This window comes from Schistocerca serialis, chromosome 3, assembly GCF_023864345.2.
Source record: "Schistocerca serialis cubense isolate TAMUIC-IGC-003099 chromosome 3, iqSchSeri2.2, whole genome shotgun sequence".
In the NCBI taxonomy this organism is placed as follows: domain Eukaryota; kingdom Metazoa; phylum Arthropoda; class Insecta; order Orthoptera; family Acrididae; genus Schistocerca; species Schistocerca serialis.
In genome coordinates, this window is record NC_064640.1 from 219,123,874 (window position 1) to 219,145,709 (window position 21,836).

Here is a 21,836-nt window from a genome sequence, read left to right on the forward strand (position 1 = left end):
ATCAGCATTTCTGTTATTACGTGCTTGCTCCTCATTGGCAGCAACACGTTCTACACGTTCCAAATATTCAATGAAACGATCCAGATTGTCTCTAGGGGCAGATATAATTCTAGTTTGCCAATACCATGGCAGTTTACCTTCAAGACCTAGTATTATCATTTCCGGTTTTAGCTTTTCGCCCAAATGTGACAAACGTGAGATCCATGACCTAGCAAACTCTTTAATAGATTCCTTGCCTGCATTGAAGCGTTTTCCACTCCAAAATTCTCTCAACACTTCATTTTGCTTATTGCTAGATCAATACTCATTAATGAAAGCTGTTTTAAACTCCGCTAATGTTTTACACTTCAACATAACATCAGCTGACCAACGCATGGCGTCATCTGCTAAATGGCTTCTAATAAATGAGATTTTCTCTGGTTCAGACCAAGTTGGTGGAATCACATCTTCAAAATCGTTCCAGAAATCTAGCGCGTGGATATTTTTATCTGGATCGAACCGCAAGAACTGCCGACACCCGATAAAAGCGGCGTTTGCAGCTACAACTTGTTGCATACTACCATTACCAGAAGTTACTGAAGCTACTTTACTCTCAATGTTAGCAATGTTAGTACTGATATTTTCTACTCTCATTTCAACATTATCTACTCTTTGCACAATATGGGTAGTATCAGTTTTGATTGCATTTACTTCTGCTTGACATATGTTTACTTTTATATTAACATCTTTAAATCCATCTGAGCACAGTTCAGATTCTGCCTCGAGCTTTTCTGTTAACTTGTGCTCCAGCTTCGCATCTTCCATTTGGAAGTCTCTGCGAACCTCAGCAACTTCGGAATTTACTGTTTTATACATATCAGAAAACTGTTGAGCAACCTTTTTCTTAATATCCTCATGGTTGTAATCAATTTTATAATTCAAACTGTCTAGATCCTCTTTCAACTTATTGCAACCAGCCTTGAAGGTATCGTCCATTACCTCCAATCGTTTATTAAAATTAGTTTGGCTGGCCACAATTTCAGACTTTAATTCAGCATTGCTGGTAGCTATTGCTTGTAATATAACATTTAAATCAATAGCCCCAGTGTCTTTGGGTTGCTCACTAGCTGGCTTTTTATCACACTCAGGTGACAAAAAACTAGCTCCAACACCAGAATCATCAAAACTAAATGATACTTCTGATTGATTAGTCATATCTAACTTCTCCTTCTTAAACTCTACCATCTCTGATGACTGTTACGTTTTTAATTCATCAGATAAACTATCATCCCATAAATTAACAATTTCTGATTTCTGCTTTACTACAGGGGTCTCTATTATTGAATCATTGCCCCTTTTTACACTACTGTCAGGAGACAATACTTCATATTTCACCTCAACATTACTACTTTTATGCATATTTACACTTGAACCGTTGTCTGGATTTACAGTTCCCTCAACAGACATAGGTTCTGAAATAAGATTAACCTCAGTTTCTTTTGGCGGTTCCATCGCCGACAGTCTTTTAGTGCAGGTTAGTAAAATTTTTAACAGCTTTTCACTTAACTTAGTTCCTTCTGCACGACGTATGGCGTTGTCTGCGCGGCGTACCGGGATTACTGATGCGCCGCAGCGCTCTGAACTGCCGACGGCACGCCGACGGCTGTTGTGTGATTGCGTGGCCCGCAACTGCAGGCGCGGCTCCGGCTGCTCCAGCGGACGACTGCGGTGAGGCGAAACTGGCTGCTCTCGATGCCGGCAGCGCCGCTAGACTCAGTGCCAGCTCCGTCACTCCAGGGGCGTTGTTAATCCAATTGCGTCGTCCACATACACACGTAACACATTCACTGTTCTATTCTCAGCTGCGTGTCGCATTTCACTCACGAATCCGAATATTTAAAAATCACTTTCACTTTTACTCAGTTTGTTTCCCGGCCGATGCACCATATGTGGGGCGGCGGATAGAATTTATTGTTTAACTGTTGCATAAATGTTTGAATGTTGAAACACTTCCCGGCCGATGCACCATATGTGGGGCGGCGGATAGAATTAATGTTGTTAAATGTTCCTATTATTTAGAATGTTATTTATGCTGTCTTTCGCCGTTCTCAACACTGGCTCTCTAACTACAATATTGGCAACCAGAAAGTGATTAGCAAAACGTGAAGCCTGTAATTAGAATTCCTAGTGCCCACTTCATCTGAGAAATATACTTATAGCTACAGCTTATAGCTCTGAGGACTTAGGAGATTGTCTGGGATTCATAATCAAAAACGATCGTGAAAAAAAAAAACTTCGTTATATTCTGAAAGTCACAGATGAAAAAAAACAAGTCCACACAATCTGACTAACAGAGCAGTTCAGAGTCTAATGCGCTGATGTAACTATAACTGTCCAAATTAAATGTTTAAATGAATGCTCGCCATAATTTGATGATAAGGTTCATCAAACGCCACGCTAAACTAATGGTAGAATGTCTGTCCCGCGACGGCACGTGAAAATACGACAATACGCAAACTGAAGACCGATAATTAAAGTCAACCCAGAATTAACACTTCACTCGAAATGATTTCATGGTTACGCGTATCTCGAGTAACTTAATACGGCATCCGAGGCTGTTTGTAGCAATGATACCGACGCGACGCGACTCCCGACACAGATGGCGTGCTATTCAGCGTCTGGAGAGAAGTGGGGCCTTGCTTCCTCGCGCAGCGTTCTTATATATAATGCCGCGGTGCGGAGGACGGCTAAGGGAACGCCTGATCAAATCGGCTCTCCCGACTAGCCGCTGGGCTAGTAATGCACCACTTTAAGTCATTGAATAAATCATAGCTTCTCTTGCTGATGGCCGATGAAGCTCTTAATTTAAATGTGCATTCAGCACGCAGGTAATAAAATTTTGACGTGGCTAAGTTAAATACTTTGGGCGAGAGAATTAATTTAATTACACTGCACACAGTAGACGAGCTCTGAACTGGCCCTTTGGAGATACGCTATCGCTATAGTTTTATAGGTATTCAAATGAAACTTCTCACATCCTTATGGTGATAGCGGATCTCCATTCTTAAATATAAACATCCTAGCCTTATTTATTAGCCTACTTAATCTATCTTGCTTCCTTAAGTTTTAAGACAAAAACCCGAAAATCATGGATTTCCACTAAAATTTTAATTTGTGAAACCCAAAGTACTGTTTTTATTAAATTATTATGAAAGATGAATCTAATTATAAATTTTTAATTTTCTAGCTCTTTTCTGTTGCGCCAATGATTTTTACAGAAAAACGTCAAAATTTCGAAAATGGCTAAAGTTATCGAACTGATATTCAACACATGTTGTTTTAATATTACTCCTGACATCCTAGAAATGTTTTAGGTTATTTGCTTGATTTTTAAAGTATTGCGCAACATTTATGACGTCAGAGCTAGTTACAGCAGACTGGCTGGCACACAATGGAAAGACTGATGTGAATTTACTACAGCGTGAGTAGGCTGCTTCCCTACAATGGGATGAACTTGGAATTTTCCCGTACGACCATTTCACGATTGTACCGTGAATATCAATAATCCGGTAAAACATCAAATCTCCGACATCGTAGAGGCTGAAAAAGATCCTGCAAGATCAGGACCAACGACATCTGAAGAGAATCGTACAACGTGACAGATGTGCAACCCTTCCGCAAATTGCTACAGATTTCAATGCTGGGCCATCAACAACTGTCAGAGTGCAAACCATTCAACGAAACATCATCAATATGGAACCGAAGGTCCACTCGTGTACCCTTGACGACTACAAGACACAAAGCTTTATGTCAACACCGACATTGGACTCTTAATGACTGGAAACAAGTTGCCTGGTCGGACGAGTCTAGTTTCAAATTGTATCGAGCGGATGGATGTGTCGGGTATGGAGACAACTTCGTGAATCCATGGACCCTGCATGTCAGCAGGGGACTGTTCAAGCTGCTGGAGGCTCTGTAATGGCGTGGGTTGTGTGCAGTTGGAGCAATATGAGACCCCTCATACGTCTAGGTATGACTCTCACAGGTGACACGTACGTAAGCATCCTGTCTAATCACCTGCATCCATTCATGTCCACTGTGCATTCCGACGGACTTGGACAGCAGGACAATGCGACACCCCACACGTCCAGACTTGCTACATGATGGCTCCAGGGACAGTCTTCTGAGTTTCAACACTTCCGCTGGCCACAAAATTCCTCAGAAATGAACATTATTGAGCATATCTGGGATGCCTTGCAACATGCTGTTCAGAAGAGCTCTCCACCCCCATGTACTCTTATTCGTTTATGGACAGCCCTGCAGGATCCATCGTGTCAGTTCCCTCCAGCACTACTTTGGACACTAGTCGAGCCCATGCCACTTTGTGTTGTGGCAATTCTGCGTGCTCACGGGGGCCCTACACAATATTAGGCGGGTTTACCAGTTTCTTTGGCTTTTCAGTGTAGGATTAAAACATGAAGTAGATAACGTACGGTCGATTGCTGTCTTGTCGAAAGTTGGCATTGTGAGAATCGTGGCTGCAGCACACGTACAAGATTTGTAATTTAACATAGCAACCAGACAGAAGTATTGTTTCTGAATGTGCGGCTGTTGTTTGGCAGGCAGTGTGCTGCTGGTGGAGGAGGCGTTCGCGTGGTCCCTGACGGCCGAGGCGCTGGCCGACCACTGCACACACTGCGCAACGCCTCTGCGAGCCCGCGTGCTGCCCTGCCCCACATGCCAACAGGTGAGCGTCCTTTCACTACAACAGAACGCCAAAATGAAGTAATCATAAATTCTACGAAACATTTCAAAAATAGACACAGACAAATGGCCAAGAAATGGCAGAATTTTTTTATTTTTTAATGTTCTATGTGTCGACTATCCGTCACAGGGCACACATCTGATTGGTAGTCCAGATCTGCCCATACCCGATCCAGCATATCAAGAGTGACGGTAAGAACAGCTGCTGCAATAAGTTTTGAAGGTTCTGTGGTTCGACAGCTACATCTACATACTCCGCAAGCCACCGTGTGGTGCGTGGCGGAGGGTACACTGTATTGCTACTAGTCATTTCCGTTCTTGTTCCACTCGCAAGTCCGCCCCATTAGTTGAACGGACAGCGCGTTAGAATGCCACGCACGGGGACCCAGATACGATTCCCGGCTGGGGTGGGAGATTTTCTCCCCTCAGGGACTGTGTGTTGTGCTGTCCCCCTCCTCATTTCATCCCCATTGTCGACGCGCAAGTCACCCAATGTGGCGTCGCACTCAATAAGACTTGCACTTGGCGGCCGAATTTACCGCGTGGGAACTCCATGCCACTGACGCCATACGATCATTTCCATTGTTTCCACTCTCAAACAGAGCGAGGGAAAAACGACTATCTATATGGCTCCGTATGACCCCTAATTTCTCATATCTTATCTTCGTGGTCCTTGAGCGAAATATATGTTGACGACAATAGAATCGTTCTGTGGTCAACTTCAAATACACGTTCACTAAATTTTCTCAATAGTGTTCCTCGAAATGAACGTCACCTCCCAACGAGGGATTCCCCTTTGAGTTCTCTAAGCATCTCCGTGATGCTTGTTGTTCGAACCTACCGGTAACAAATCTAGCAGCCCGCCTCTGAGCTGCTTCGATATCTTCCTTTAATCCGACCTGGTGCGGATCCCGAACACTCGAGCAGTATTAAAGAACAGGTCGGACTAGTGCCTTATATGCCGTCTCCTTTATAGATGAATCACACTTTTCCAAAATTCTCCCAATGAAACAAAGTCGACCATTCACCTTTCCTGCCATAATCTTCACATGCTGGTTTCATTTCAAATCGCTTTGCAACGTTATGCCCAGATATTTAAACGACGTGACTATATCAAGCAGGACACTAGTAATGCTGCATCCGAACATTACAGGTTTGTTTTTCCTATTCATCCGCATTAACTTACATCTTTCTACATTTAGAGCTAGCTGTAATTCATCACACCAACTGGAAAGAATGTCTAAGTCATCTTGTATCCTCCTGCAGTCACTCAACAACACCACCTTCCCGCACCTTCCCCCTTATGGTTGTTTACTGATGGTGCTGTGGTGTGCGGGAAGGTGTCGTTGTTGAGTGACTGTAGAAGATACAAGATAACTTAGATACTATACAGGGTGGTCCATTGATCGTGACCGGGCCAAATATCTCAACTAAAACATTCATATTTCTTTACGTACTACACGAATATGTAATAAAGAATGGGGGTTCCTATTTAAAAAAAAAACACAATTGATATCCGTTTGACCCATGGCAGCGCCATCTAGCAGGCCAACCATAGCGCCATCTGATTTCCCCCTTCAAGCTAGACAAGTTTCGTTCTTTGTAGCTTTTTCGTTTGTCACTTATTTCGTGAGATATTTGGCCCGGTCACGATCAATGGACCACCCTGTATATACTGCGGTCTAACACGAGCTGTACCATGGAGCCTTATTTACAGTATGCGTGGTTTCCTCCTAGAGGGGTGGTACTGTTCCTCATACATCATGCCGTAGCGCCCTCTCCTACCATAATAATTGGTAATGTTCTGTCCGATTCACTTCTCTTGCTGACTCACCTTGTAGGTGTGACACAGCGTAGTACACAATGGTTCCTTATTCGAATCGAGAGCTTGCCGACATGGTGTTTACTTACGGAAAGGCAAATGGCAACGGGTGGTGGGCAGCAGGGTTGTACCAGGAGACCTATCCCTGCCGACAACAATGACAGCGTTCGATGATTGCAACAGTGCTTCGCCGTTTGTCTGAAAATGGTTCAAATGGCTCTGAGCACTATGGGACTTAACATCTATGGTCATCAGTCCCCTAGAACGTAGAACTACTTAAACCTAACAAACCTAAGGACATCACACAACACCCAGTCATCACGAGGCAGAGAAAATCCCTGACCCCGCCGGGAATCGAATCCGGGAACCCGGGCGCGGGAAGTGAGAACGCTACCGCACGACCACGAGCTGCGGACCCGTTTGTCTGAGACAGGGTCATTTCAGGAAGCAGGAAATCATTAAGGACATTCAAAAATGTGTGTCAAATCTTATGGGACTTAACTGCTAAGGTCATCAGTCCCTAAGCTTACACACTACTTAACCTAAATTATCCTAAGGACAAACACACATACCCATGCCCGAGGGAGGACTCGAACCTCCGACGGGGGAGGCCGCGCGTAACGTGGCAAGGCGCCTTAGAGAGCGAGCCGTGGCAAAGCGCCTGAGACATCGCGGCTACCCCGCGCGGTGAAAATGTGATAACACTGTGGAAGGCGACTACCGTGTCAGTACCAGGTAGTTGACCCGATAGTACAGGGAAAGCCAGACGACCGTGTAGAATATTCTCCACGATAATTGTTACTCCCTTATCGATTACAGCGTGTGCAGGGCTTACTAGCGACAGGCTTTCCACATCGGGAGCAATTTTGTCACTGGTTTCTTCACCAGGCAACCACGATTTGTGTCATCCATCCTATCCACAGATGAAGCCACCTTTACACAGTGTGGTATCTTCATCTTTCACAACAGTCATCCTGTGGGATAGTATGCAGAATCCCCACAGTATGGTGACAGCGATTCATCAGCATCGGTGCAGCCGGAATGTGTGGACCGGAATAATTGGCGAAGGTATTTTGGGACTAGTCTTCCTTCCACCTCGCCTAACAGGCCGGAACAATTTGTGTTTCTTGCAGATGACTTTGCTTCCTGCTGAAAGAAGTGCCATTGGTGATATGAAGGTTTATGTGGCTGATCCAGTCCACTTCGCTGTTAACGTCTGGACGCATCTCAATCGTGCCTTCCCTAGCCGATGGATCCAGTTGCACGGCCTGCTAGTTCACCGGATCTCAACCAGTGCGATTTCTGGTTATGGGGCCATCTCAAAAGTATCGTGTACGCAGAGACCCTTCCAGATGTGGAGACACTGGAGCACCATATTCATGCTGCCTTTTCGCAGGTTTGAATCCTGCCTCGGGCATGGATGTGTGTGATGTCCTTAGGTTAGTTCGGTTTAAGTAGTTCTAAGTTCTAGGGGACTGATGACCACAGATGTTAAGTCCCATACTGTTCAGAGGCATTTGAACCATGCTGCCTTTGACACTGTTCAGATGCAGCCTGAACGATGTGAATGTGTGAGATAGAACATGCTACAGCGCGGACACGCATACGTAGAATCATATGGAAACCATTTTCAGCACATACTGTGACTGTGGCTGCATGGTACAGCGCATATTATACTGCAGTCACTGTAACAATGCGTGATGAAATAAATGGTCCCTAGCTGAAAACCATGTATTTCTGTACATGAGTTCAATAGACCTTTTTTGTTGCTTATCATCTCAGCGATCGATCCCTGGAGTTTGTACCCGGTGGAAAAAAAAGAGAACTCATCTGGAAGTAAGGTCCGATAGGTCGCGAAATGAAAACCACTGTGAGAATAAAAAATGTTTTATTTGCTACAGTTACGTACACCTTCGAGCTACTTCTCTAAATAGTCGCCGCTCCAACTTACACATTTGCCCTAGCGTTGTACCACCTTGCCAGTACCCTCGTCATAGAAGGCACCCGCTTGTGCTTTCCGCCAATTCTCTATGCTTGTCTACAGCTCGTTGACTGTGCCAAAAGTTGTCTTCAGAGCCAGCGGTTCATGTGAGCAGAGAAGAAACTCAGGTGTATCCAATTATGGGGTGTATTGTGGGTGATCAAACACTTCCCATCGAAAACGCTGCAGGAGCGTCTTCATTGCTCCTGCAGAGTGCTGCCGAGAATTATCATGAAGAAGAAACCGCATGACAGTTCCGTTATGTGGGCAGCATGACATCAGGCGAAATCTCTCACTTGGCCCTCATACTTCGCGGGAGACACTGTTTAGCTCAGCATCTTTATGTGCTCACTGTGCGCTCAGAACTGAAAAGAGCGAAGTGACGCGATCGATGGGCATACTAGAGACACTGACCAACATATCTGTACAAAGCTTTATCAGATTTTCACTGTGGTTTCCATTTCGCGCCCGATCGGACCTTACTTTCCGAAGAGCCCTTGTGTATACAGGGTAGTCCATTGACCGTGACAGGGCCAAATATCTCACGAAATAAGCGTCAAACGAAAAAACTACAAAGAACGAAAGTTGCCTAGCTTGAAGGGGAAAACCAGATGGCGCTATGGTTGTCCCGCTAGATGGCGCTGCCGTAGGTCAAACAGATATTAACTGCGTTTTTTAAAATAGGAACCCCCATTCTTTATTACATATTCGTGTAGTACGTAAAGAAAGATGAATGTTTTAGTTGGACCACTTTTTCCGCTTTGTGATAGATGGCGCTGTAATAGTCACAAACACATGGCTCACAATTTTAGACGAACAGTTGGTAACAGGTAGGTTTTTTAAATTAAAATACAGAATATAGGTATATTTGAACATTTTATTTCGGTTGTTCCAATGTGATACATGTATCTTTTTGAACTTATCATTTCCGAGAACGCATGCTGTTACAGCGTGATTACCTGTAAATACCACATTAATGCAATAAATGCTCAAAATGATGTCCGTCAACCTCAATGCATTTGGCAATACGTGTAACGACATTCCTCTCAACAGCGAGTAGTTTGCCTTCCGTAATGTTCGCACATGCATTGACAATGTGCTGACGCATGTTGTCAGGCGTTGTCGGTGGATCATGATAGCAAATATCCTTCAACTTTCCCCACAGAAAGACATCCGGGGACGTCAGATCCGGTGAACGTGCGGGCCATGGTATGGTGCTTCGACGACAAATCCACCTGTCATGAAATATGCTACTCAATACCGCTTCAACCGCAAGTGAGCTATGTGTCGGACATCCATCATGTTGGAAGTACATCGCCATTCTGTCATGCAGTGAAACATCTTGTAGTAACATCGGTAGAACATTACGTAGGAAATCAGCATACATTGCACCATTTAGACTGCCATCGATAAAATGGGGGCCAATTATCCTTCCTCCCATAATGCGACACCATACATTAACCCTCTAAAGTCGGCTGATGTTCCACGTGTCACAGCCATCGTGGATTTTCCGTTGCCCAATAGTGCATATTATGCCGGTTTACGTTACCGCTGTTGGTGAATGCTTCGTCGCTAAATAGAACGCGTGCAAAAAATCTGTTATCATCTGTAATTTCTCTTGTGCCCAATGGCAGAAATGTACACGACGTTCAAAGTCGTTGCCATGCAATTCCTGGTGCATAGAAATATGGTACAGGTGCAATCGATGTTGATGTAGCATTCTCAACACCGACGTCTTTGAGATTCCCGATTCTCGCGCAATTTGTCTGCTATTGATGTGCGGATTAGCCGCGACAGCAGCTAAAACACCTACTTGGGCATCATCATTTGTTGCAGGTCGTGGTCGACGTTTCACATGTGGCTGAACACTTCCTGTTTCCTTAAATAACGTAACTATCTGGCGAACGGTCCGGACACTTGGATGATGCCGTCCAGGGTGCCGAGCAGCATACATAGCTCACGCCCGTTGGGCATTTTGATCACTATAGCCATACATCAACACGATATTGACCTTTTCCGCAATTGGTAAACGGTCAATTTTAACATGAGTAATGTATCACGAAGCAAATACCGTCCGCACTGGCGGAATGTTACGTGATACTTATACGTTTGTGACTATTACAGCGCCATCTATCACAAAGCGAAAAAAGTGGTCCAACTAAAACATTCATATTTCTTTACGTACTACACGAATATGTAATAAAAATGGGGATTCCTATTTTAAAAAAACGCAGTTGATATCCGTTTGACCTATAGCAGCGCCATCTAGCGGGCCAACCATAGCGCCATCTGGTTTCCCCCTTCAAGCTAGACAAGTTTCGTTCTTTGTATTTTTTTCGTTTGACGCTTATTTCGTGAGATATTTGGCCCGGTCACGATCAGTGGACCATCCTGTATATGCTATCCTTGGTGTAACCCTACAAGAAAATTCGCAATGTGTTAAGTCCAGAGACCACGGCTGCTACTCAAGTGGTGCCAGGTCAACGACGCAACACGACTTATCCAGCTACGTTGCAACGTCTCATTCAGGTAGTTTCTTACACTTCCTGTTTTTTCCTGGCCTTCTCCCGTGTCTTCTCAGGGTCGCTTTGTTAATCTGGTTTTGGCAATATTAGTGGTAGCGGGTGGCCGCCACTCCGTCTACCCTGAAATGGAATTTGTGCCCCCCATCTGTCTGCGTCTGGTGTGATCCCATGTGAAAGTGTGAGACTCCGAAACGTTTGCGAATCGCGCAACTGACGCGGAACGTAGGTACCAGTCCGGTATTCTCCTAGTTAGGTGTGGGAAACCAAACCAATTAAAAAACTTCATCCAAGCTGAACAGCACATGAACCCTCGTCGTTAATCCTCCGGGTGAATTTGATCCGGGGCCGGCGCTCTCACCGAATCACAGACGCGGCGTGCTAACGCGCGTGGGGCCAGTTAATCACGTACACAATTATGGAAATGTGGAGGGGCGCCATATTGATGCAGGATGAAAACCTGTCGGTCTAAGGCGCTGCAGTCATGGACTGTGCGGCTGGTCCCGGCGAAGGTTCGAGTCCTTCCTCGAGCATGGGTGTGTATGTTTGTCCTTAGGATAATTTAGGTTAAGTAGAGTGTAAGCTTAGGAACTGATGACCTTAGCAGTTTAGTTCCATAAGATTTCACACACATTTGGCCATTTTTGAAAACCTGCTTTCAGTTTGAAGCTGTGGCGTAAGCTACAGTTGCAGCATACCAAGATAGGTGATACCAGTGCCAAGTGTTCTTTCAGCACAAACAACCATCCTCGAATTTCTTGGACAGCTTCACTACACTGGTGTAAAGGTTTGAAACTAAGATTCAAGTTTGTTGGAAGTTGCTAAGTGCTCTTAATATGAAATACTGGATGAATATAGTCTGGGTAATTTGCGCTCCATTTCAAGCAAATACTAGTTTTTCACGTACCTCAATGTTTATGACGCCATAGCTCCTGAACTATGTGTCGTACAATGATAAAATTTTGCAGGTACACTCAGTAGTATTTGCGGATACTGCCTGGAAACTGTGTTGCGAATAGAATCGTTAGTAAAGGTGTAATAAATTAAAACGTCATGCCTGTTAGTGAAGACTGACTGCATAAATAACGAAAATATAATAAGCGATAAACTTTCTTCCTTTTAACATTTTGTGGGGTGTGACAGCGAGAAGAAGTTTCCTAAAGGTTCGAAATTATGTGTAAAATTTGTTGGAAATCTCTAAGTGTTCTCATTCTCAAATGCTGGGTGAATGTAGTCCCGGTATTTGCGCACCGTCAGTTACGCTACCACTAGACAAACACACAGTTTCTAACTGTAGTACTTGTGTTACTAAGGCGCTGCAGTCATGGACTAAGCGGCTGATCCAGGCGGAGGTTCGAGTCCTCCCTCGGGCATAAGTGTGTGTGTTTGTCCTTAGGATAATTTAGCTTAAGTAGTGTGTAAGCTTAGGGACTGATGACCTTAGCAGTTAAGTCCCATAAGACTTCACACACTTGTGTTACTGTGTTGAACTTTTAACATACGATTATACCTCGTATTGAGTAGATTATGACAACCTTTTGAATTTTTAAATTTGGTCATCAATTACGGGAAATATGGAAAATCAAATTTTTGTTGCCCCTGGAAGCCGTTAGATGGGCAACCTTCAACCGGTTTCGATTCTGGGATAGCAATTTAGTGGTACACTGTAGATAACGTTTTTTAACATTTTGTCAAGATCTTTTATTTTTTCTTCTTTTTGGAAGAGGCAGGCCAATGGAACCTTCTTAATTTAAAATTTAGCATTTACTGTTTCCTCCTCCAGCTTATTTATCAGAAAGTATTCGTTCAGATGTTTTTGATTTATTGAGGAGTTTAGTTTCCTTTGCCAACCTTCGATGTATCAGTGATCCTGTGCCGCTGATTAAAAACGTTCCACATTTCAATTGTCATACTAGGATTTCTTGCCCACTGATTGAGCTGTATAGTCTGCGAATTTCATGACCTTCGCCCCACTAAACATTTCCTCCATTATTACAACCCACTCTGCATCAACACTGTTTGGTGAAATATGTGCCACTGCACCACACATGAGGCAAAAAGTCGAACTTCTTCTCTGTCTCTGTACTCCTGCGGTAGTCTCAATTACTGTATTTTCTTCCACAGACCTCGGTTGAAATGGAAATTGCAATCGGAAAGTGATGTTCCGTGGAACATGACTGTCATAGCTTTAACTGTAGCCATTTCAAAGTCTAGCACTGCAGTTTTCGGTGACCATGCAGGCATCTCATTTTTCAGTACAGAAAAAAAGTCTTCCATGTGTATTTTGACTTGATTTTCTCTGCTTCTTCCCAACAAAATATCAGGATGCTTTTGTCGGTAACAGACTTATCATCTATTTTCAGGAAACTATAACCTGCAATTAATTTCAAAACGTCATTGCTCCGTTGAATCTCCGAACTAGTGCTAGGAATCTGGGTCGTCCCAGTAGCTTCCCTCCTTGATTTGCCGACCATTTTAGCCGAGCTGCTCTAGGTGCTTCAATCCGGAACCGCGCTCCTGCTACGGTCGCCAGGTTCGAATCCTGCCTTGGGCATGAATGTGTGTGATGTCCTTAGGTTAGATAGGTTTAATTAGTTCTAAGTCTAGGGGATTGACGACCCCAGATGTTGAGTCCCATAGTACTCAGAGCCATTTGAACCATTTTGAACCATTGAACCCTCCTTGGTTTACACAGTGAGGTCTATGACTTCTCATCATCTGGGATATTTGCGGCTAAATCTAAACCATTAATTTTCATCTTTCAAAAGTTAAAATTCTTCTTTAAAAATGTGGGAAACAGGCACTGTATATTGCGGACTCTTCTACCGTAGTTATGCATTCGTGCCTTAATCTGCATATTTGCTTCATCAGGTGGGTAAGAATGTTCAGCCATGATTCTCCCATTCGCAATTTTTAAACGCCATCAGCAGCTATTCCGTTCGGAATTCACGCCCAACCAGTTCGTTTACGCATCACATTTTCTATGCATCCGGAAGCGATGACCGTCCATGAGAAGAAGGGGCTTCCCTTTCGTTCTTGTTATAATTTCCATTACCCACAGCTTAGGCGCACGAAACTTTACGGAAACGAAGGCTGTTGGCGAGGGCTTGTCTGAGTGATAGTAACAGTACATCTGCTCCGGAGCGAGGCTCTGGTCGGAAAACCTACAGTACCAAACTCCTTGTTCGGAAGTCCCACGATACCTGCGGGACCCTAAAAGGGTCGGAAACACCGCAGTCGGAAAGCTCACGAAGCGAACCACTTCTTAATCCTGTTAACAGAGCTTCTGTAAGATGTTGCTTAGCATGAGGTACTTTCAGAAGTTTCTCTGCGAGTGTTGCATAACACTGACCGTCGTGGGGAGAATCACCAGATCTTGATCCACACTCGTATGCCAAGACCACAACCCATTTAGGAGGATTAGGGAAAGACGGCCCGTCAACTGCAGGCTGAAGAAAGTGCCCCCCAGAATTCTCTCCTTTTGTAGACAATAGCCACTGGAGCAGCTCACAGGCGCGGTCCGGAAACGATCAGTGGCAACCGGCTAGAAACTACGATATGGGCATCACATTTAGGAGATCATCATAACGTGACACGACATTGTAGGTCCCCCAAACAACGGCCAATATAAGAGCGTGCTGAAAAGTAATGCCTCCGAACTTTTATGTGAAAACTCTTAAATTTTTTAAATAAGATAAACGTTATTAACGTTCTACATCTCTATTCTTCATATCTACATATTTGCAGCTCTCTGCTGCTAGAGGGCTCCGATTTTATTTATTTATTTTTTTAAAGGGACCAAACTGCTGATGTCATTGGTCCCTAGACTTACACACTACTTAAACTAACTTATAGTAAGAACAACACACACACACACATGCGCGAGGGAGGACTCGAACCTCCGGCGGGAGGGGCCGCGCAGTCTGTGACATGGAGCCTCAAACCGCATGCCCACTCCGCGCGGCTGGCTCCGAATTTGAGTGTAATATGGCGGTGTGTAGCGTAACTATATCGGTGCGTGAGAAACAGCTTGCTCATGTCGAGTTTCGAATTCGAAGAGATCGTCCACACACAGAGCACACTTTCTTCAGCATGGCAATGCCAGACCACACGCGGGCGTTGCGACATCTGCAACAATCCGACGCCTTGGGTTCACTGTCTTCGATTATCCTCCATACAGTCCTGAGTTGGCCCCACCCGCTTTTCACTTCCAAAACTTAAGCAACATCATCAAGGACTTCACTTTGTTAGTGAAGAAGCGGTGCGAGCATAGGTGAGGTTGTGGCTCAGTCAGCAAAGTCTAACATTCTTCAGTGATGGCATAAAGTAGCTGGTCTCTTGTTGGGAGGAATGTGTATCGTCACCAGGGTGACTGTGTGGAAAAATAAATATGTAAACATGAAGAATAAAGAAAATCCAGAAAACCCAGAGAGATTCTGGTCGTATGTGAAGTATGTTAGCAGCAAGACAAAATCAAAGCCTTCTCTGCACGATAGCAATGGGAATACTATCGACAACAGTGCTGCCAAGGCATCTACATCTACATCTACATCTACATGACTACTCTGCAATTCACATTTAAGTGCTTGGCAGAGGGTTCATCGAACCACAATCATACTATCTCTCTACCATTCCACTCCCGAACAGCGCGCGGGAAAAACGAACACCTAAACCTTTCTGTTCGAGCTCTGATTTCTCTTATTTTATTTTGATGATCATTCCTACCTATGTAGGCTGGGCTCAACAAAATATTTTCGCATCCGGAAGAGAAATTTGGTGACTGAAATTTCGTAAATAGATCTCGACGCGACGAAAAACGTCTTTGCTTTAATGACTTCCATCCCAACAAGCGTATCATATCTGCCACACTCTCTCCCCTATTACGTGATAATACAAAACGAGCTGCTCTTTTTTGCACAGTTACTAAACACAGCCTTACGACATTCCTTCACCAAAGAAGACGAATTAAATATTCCAGAATTCGAATCAAGAGCATCTGCAAACATATGTAACGTAGAAATAGATATCCTCGGAGTAGTGAAGCAACTTAAATCACTTAACAAAAGCAAGTCTTCGATCCAGACTGTATACCAGTTAGGTCTCTTTCAGAGTATGCTGATACAATAGCTCCATACTTAACAATCATACACAACCGTTCGCTCGACGAAAGGTCCGTACCCAAAGACTGAGAAGTTGCACAGGTCACACAATATTCAAGAAAGGTAGTAAGGGCAATTCACTAAATTACAGGGCCATCTCATTAACGTCGATATGCACCAGGATTTTGGAACATATAATGTGTTCAAACATTATGAATTATATCGAAGAGAACGGTCTATTGACACACAGTCAAATGGTTCAAATGACTCTAAGCACTGTGGGACTTCACATCTGAGGTCATCAGTCCCCTAGAACTTAGAACTATTTAAACCTAACTAACCTAAGGACATCACACACCTCCACGCCCGAGGCAGAATTCGAACCTGCCACCGTAGCGGTCGCGCGGTTCCAGACTGAAGCGCCTAGAACCGCTCGGCCGCACCGGACACACAGTCAACACGGATTTAGAAAACCTCGTTTTTGTGCAACACAACTAGATCTTTACTCACATGAAGTGTTGAGTGCTGTTGACAAGAGATTTCAAATTTATTCCGTATTTCTAGATTTCCAGAAGGCTTTTGACACTGTACACAGAAGCGGTTTGTAGCGAAATTGCGTTCTTATGAACTATCGTCTCAGTTATGTGACTGGATTCGTGATTCCCTGTCAGAGAGGTCACAGTTCGCAGTAATTGACGGAAAGTCATCGAGTAAAACAGATGTGATTTCTGGCGTTTCCCAAGGTAGTGATATAGGTCCTTTGCTGTTCCTTATCTATAAAAAGGATTTAGGAGCAATCTGAGTAGCCATCTTAGGTTGTTTACAGATGATGCTGCCCTTTATCGCCTAGTAAATTCACCAGAAGTTCAAAACAAATTACAAAACAATTTAGAAAATATATCTGTATGGTGCAAAAATTGGCAATTGACCATAGATAACGAAGAGTGTGATGTCATCCACATGAGTGCTAAAATTAATCCATTAAACTTCAGTTACACGATAAATCAGTCAAATCTAAAGGCCATAAATTCAACTAAATACTTAGGAATTACAATTCCGAACAACTTAAATTGGAAGGAACTCATAGAGAATGTTGTGGGGAAGGCTAACCAAGGACTTCGTTTTATTGGCAGGACATACAGAAAATGTAACAGATCTACTAATGAAACTGCCTACACTACGCTTGTCCGTCCTCTTTTAGAATATTGCTGCGCGGTGTGGAATCCTTACCAGATAGGATTGGCGAAGTCCATCGAAAAAATTCAAAGAAGGGCACCACATTTTGCATTATCGCGAAATAGGGGAGAGAGTGTCACTGAAATGATACAGGATTTGGAGTGGACATCATTAAAACAAGGGCGTTTTTCGTTGCGGCGCCATCTTCTCACGAAATTTCAACCCCAAACTTTCTCCACCGAATGCGAAAATAATTTGTTGACACTGGCTGACATAAGAAGAAACGATCATCATATAACACAATGGAAATCAGAGCTCGCACGGAAATACAGTGGCGGTCAAAATAATAGAGCCACCTGGCAAAGGTTTGGAATAAAGTGCACATTTATTACTTGACATGTTTGAACTATGATGGAAACCTTTACAACCGAGTCACATTGTACTATAGTCAGTTATATCGATAACACAACACAAAATAATCAGTAATAATCGATAATATTCAAAAGAATACCAGACCACAGGGTCAAAAAAATAGAGCCAATTGAAACAAATATATTGTACTTGATCTCAGTCTTATGAAACGTACAGGAACAGTCGTTTTTGCATAGGACTGCATTAGTACTTCGTGGGGTAACCCTTATTTTTGAGGATTGCCCTGCACCTCTTACCCATAGAGTCTACTAAACGCCTGCATTCGTCACTACTGATCGCACACCAGGCTCTCTGGATTTCTTCCCACAGTTTTTCTGACGATGTAGCTTTTGAGCGGTCAATTCTCTTGTCTAAGATCTCCCATAAGTTCTCAATGGGTGATGCGTCAGGGGACTGAGGTGGCCACTCTAATACTTCGATATTGTGCTCTTGAACAAACTGCCTTATGATCCTTGCAGTATGCTTTGGATCGTTATCGTGCTGAAATTTCCATTTCAGCGGCATTTCCTCTTCAGCATAAGGCAGCATCACATTTGCCAAGATGTCTTTGTACATTTCTGCGTTCATTATGCCGTTGATACGGTGTATTGGACCAATGCCGTACCACGAAAAACATCCCCATACCATAACACTTCCGCCACCGTATTTCACAGTTTTTAAAGTGCACTTGGGATTAAATTCCTGGTTTGGTGGGCGGCGCACATAGACTTTTCCGTCTGAGGCAAACCTATTAAACTTGGATTCATCGGACCAAAGGATGTTCCTCCACCAAGTATTAGGTTTTTGTTCATTTCTCCGGGCAAAGGCTAACCTTTTCCGAACATTAGCTTGTGAAACATGTGGCTTCTTTCTTGCAATGCGCCCATTCAATTTTGCAGATCTCAGTCGTCTTTGAATCGTTGAGGTTGATGGTTGAACATCATGTTCGTCGCTAAACAAAATGGCTTTCAGTCGTGGTGTTGACAAAAATGGGTCTTTCTTCACTTCCCTAGTGATGAGTCTGTCTACGCGAGGAGTAGTTACACGAGGTCGCCCCCTGTTCTCCACCTGCGGCTTTGTTTGTTTTGACCGTCTCATGGCGTTCTGGACTCGTTTTCGCGAAACGTGCAAGACATTGGCTATTTTATTCATGGACATCCCACTTTTGAATATCCGGAACATTACTATACGCTCATCTTCACTGGTATGCTTTGCTCTGCCCATCTAGACGAATGTAAACAAAACCACACGTCAATTTACATACAAAACAACTGCATAAAAATCAATTTAAAGGCACATGTGTAAAGCGGCTCTATTATTTTGACCCATAAGATTCTTACCTTTATGCCTCTTTTCACACGTCTAGCTCAAACGCTTCCTTTCGGACGACTAAAGATAGCAGCAACGTCTTCCCTGATGTTGTCTACAAGGGACTGACAACACGGCACTCGTGGCGATTTCGCGAACTAATAGATATCCTAGTTCTTAATCTCGGCAATAGAGGTGGCTCTATTATTTCGACCGCCACTGTATGTAGGTGTTCGTTTTCTCCGCGCGGTATACGAGATTGGAATAACAGAGAATTATTGCGAAGGTGGTTCGATGAATCCTGTACCAGGCAATTAAATGTGATATGCATAGTATCCATGTAGGTGTAGATGTACATGTAGATGTAGAAAGGTGCAGACTTTTATGACGTCTGTTTTATTTAAAAAAGCTTTAAGAGTTCTCACACGAGAAATCCGGAGGCATTACTTTTCAACATGCCCTCATAAGTCGGGCCGTAGCATTCCACACCTCAGGACCGTGCCAAGTAAAATACTTTAGTTTTTTTTTTTCAATTATTGGCTTTCGTAATGCTCCCATACAGCTACCTTAACGCTGGAAATGTTACACTACAGTTTGTTTTGACAATTCAGAGTATACATTAGTTTGTCATACCCTGGTATGAAGTTACATAGGCTTCACAAAGGACACCTTCCGACACAAAACAAATTTTACATCCACAGTATACTGAAACGAGTAAATAAGACGATAATGCACAGAGGAAACACAGAGGTTGCACGCTATAAAAATCTCCCTGTGGTAACACAGTGAGAAATAATAAATCGCCGATGGTACACGTTTGGGATATTCCCAGTTCAATCCATATTAAGAGTATGTATCTAAATTAACTCAAAAATGTTCTTTTGTATGTCCTGCAAGAACTGTTTCAAAAGCTGCGGATAGAGAACTGATTTTGTGCAGGCTGCTACATCGTTAGATGCTAACAAGGTTTGGAAGCTGTTTGGGAACTGATGACCAACATCCCGAAGATTACTTGCAAGGACGTCTATGTGATACGTGTTTTGAGGACGTTGTAGGACTATATGGATTGGGCCTTCTTCATCTCCGCAAGTACATAGAGAGGGGAACATAAGTTGAGCCGACAGAGGTGTTTGTTGAACTTCCAGTGATTAATTTCAGCCGTGCTGTAACTGTCGCGAAGCTCCTCGATGGTTATGTCTAATTATACCATGGTACTCTTGGAATCGTGGAAGGGATTAATGCATAGTGACTGATTTTAGATGTCCTCGACCATTCCTCAATCGCTTTCTGAAATGGGTATCATATTTGTGAGATGGAGTTTATCACATTTAATAGCTCAACGTAGAGATGCTTGCTTTTCTAGGACATCTTCTTGTTCATCCCCAGGTATCCCAGAGTGGCCTTTCATCCATACCATCACGATGTTGCGATAGTTCCGCTGCACCCAAAACATAATGTCGATAATTGCTGCAACTTGGGGTTAGTACAACTACACTACTGGCCATTAAAATTGCTACACCAAGAAGAAACGCACATGATAAACGGGTATTCATTGGACAAATATATTATACTAGAACCCACACGTGGTTACATTTTCACGCAATTTGGGTGCATAGATCCTGAGATATCAGTACCCAGAACAACCACCTCTGCCCGTAATACCGGTCTTGATATGCTTGGGCATTGAGTCAAACAGAGCTTGGATGGCGAGTACAAGTACAGCTGCCCATGCAGCTTCAACACGATACCACAGTTCATCAATAGTAGTGACTGGCGTATTGTGACGAGCCAGATGCTCCGGCACCATTGACCAGATGTTTTCAATTGGTGAGAGATCTGGAGAGTGTGCTGGCCAGGGCAGCAGTCTAACATTTTCTGTTTCCAGAAAGGCCCGTACAGGACCTGCAACATGCGGTCGTGCATTATCCTGCTGAAATGTAGGGTTTCGCAGGGATCGAATGGAGGGTAGAGCCACAGGTCGTAACACATCTGAATTGTAACGTCCACTGTTCAAACTGCCGCCAATGCGAACAAGAGGTGACCGAGATGAGTAACCAGTGCCATCCCATACCATCACAAGGGGTGATACGCCAGTATGGCGATGACGAATACACGCTTCCAATGTGCGTTCACCACGATGTCGCCAAACAGGGATGCGACCATCATGATGCTGTAAACAGAACCTGGATTCATCCGAAAAAATGACATTTTGCCATTCGTGGACCCAGGCTCGTCGTTGAGTACACCATCGCAGGCGCACCTGTCTGTGATGCAGCGTCAAGGGTAACCGCAGCCATGTCTCCGAGCTGATAGTCCATGCTGCTGCAAACGTCGTCGAACTGTTCGTGCAGATGGTTGTTGTCTTGCAAACGTCCCCATCTGTTGACTCAGGGATCGAGACGTGGCTGCACGATCCGTTACAGCCATGCGGATAAGATGCCTGTCATCTCGACTGCTAGTGATACGAGGCCGTTGGAATCCAGCACGGCGTTCCGTATTACCCTCCTGAACCCTCCGATTCCATATTCTGCTAACAGTCATTGGATCTCGACCAACGCGAGCAGCAATGTCGCGATACGATAAACCGCAATCCCGACAGGCTACAATCCGACCGTTATCAAAGTCGGAAACGTGATGGTACGCATTTCTCCTCCTTACACGAGGCATCACAACAACGTTTCACCAGGCAACGCCGGTCAACTGCTGTTTTTGTATGAGAAATCGGTTGGAAACTTTCCTCATGTCAGCACGTTGTAGGTGTCGCCAACGGTGCC

General features: G+C 44.0%; 1 protein-coding gene across 1 annotated transcript in view; it reads left to right on the forward strand.

Moving 5' to 3' along the window:
* LOC126469951 (SET and MYND domain-containing protein 4-like) overlaps positions 1–21,836 on the forward strand; it is a 201,311-nt gene that overhangs the window by 106,859 nt on the left and 72,616 nt on the right. The window contains exon 5 of the mRNA XM_050097361.1: positions 4,602–4,726. Coding sequence (XP_049953318.1) covers positions 4,602–4,726 — 125 coding nt within the window. The remainder of the gene's footprint in view (positions 1–4,601; positions 4,727–21,836) is intronic.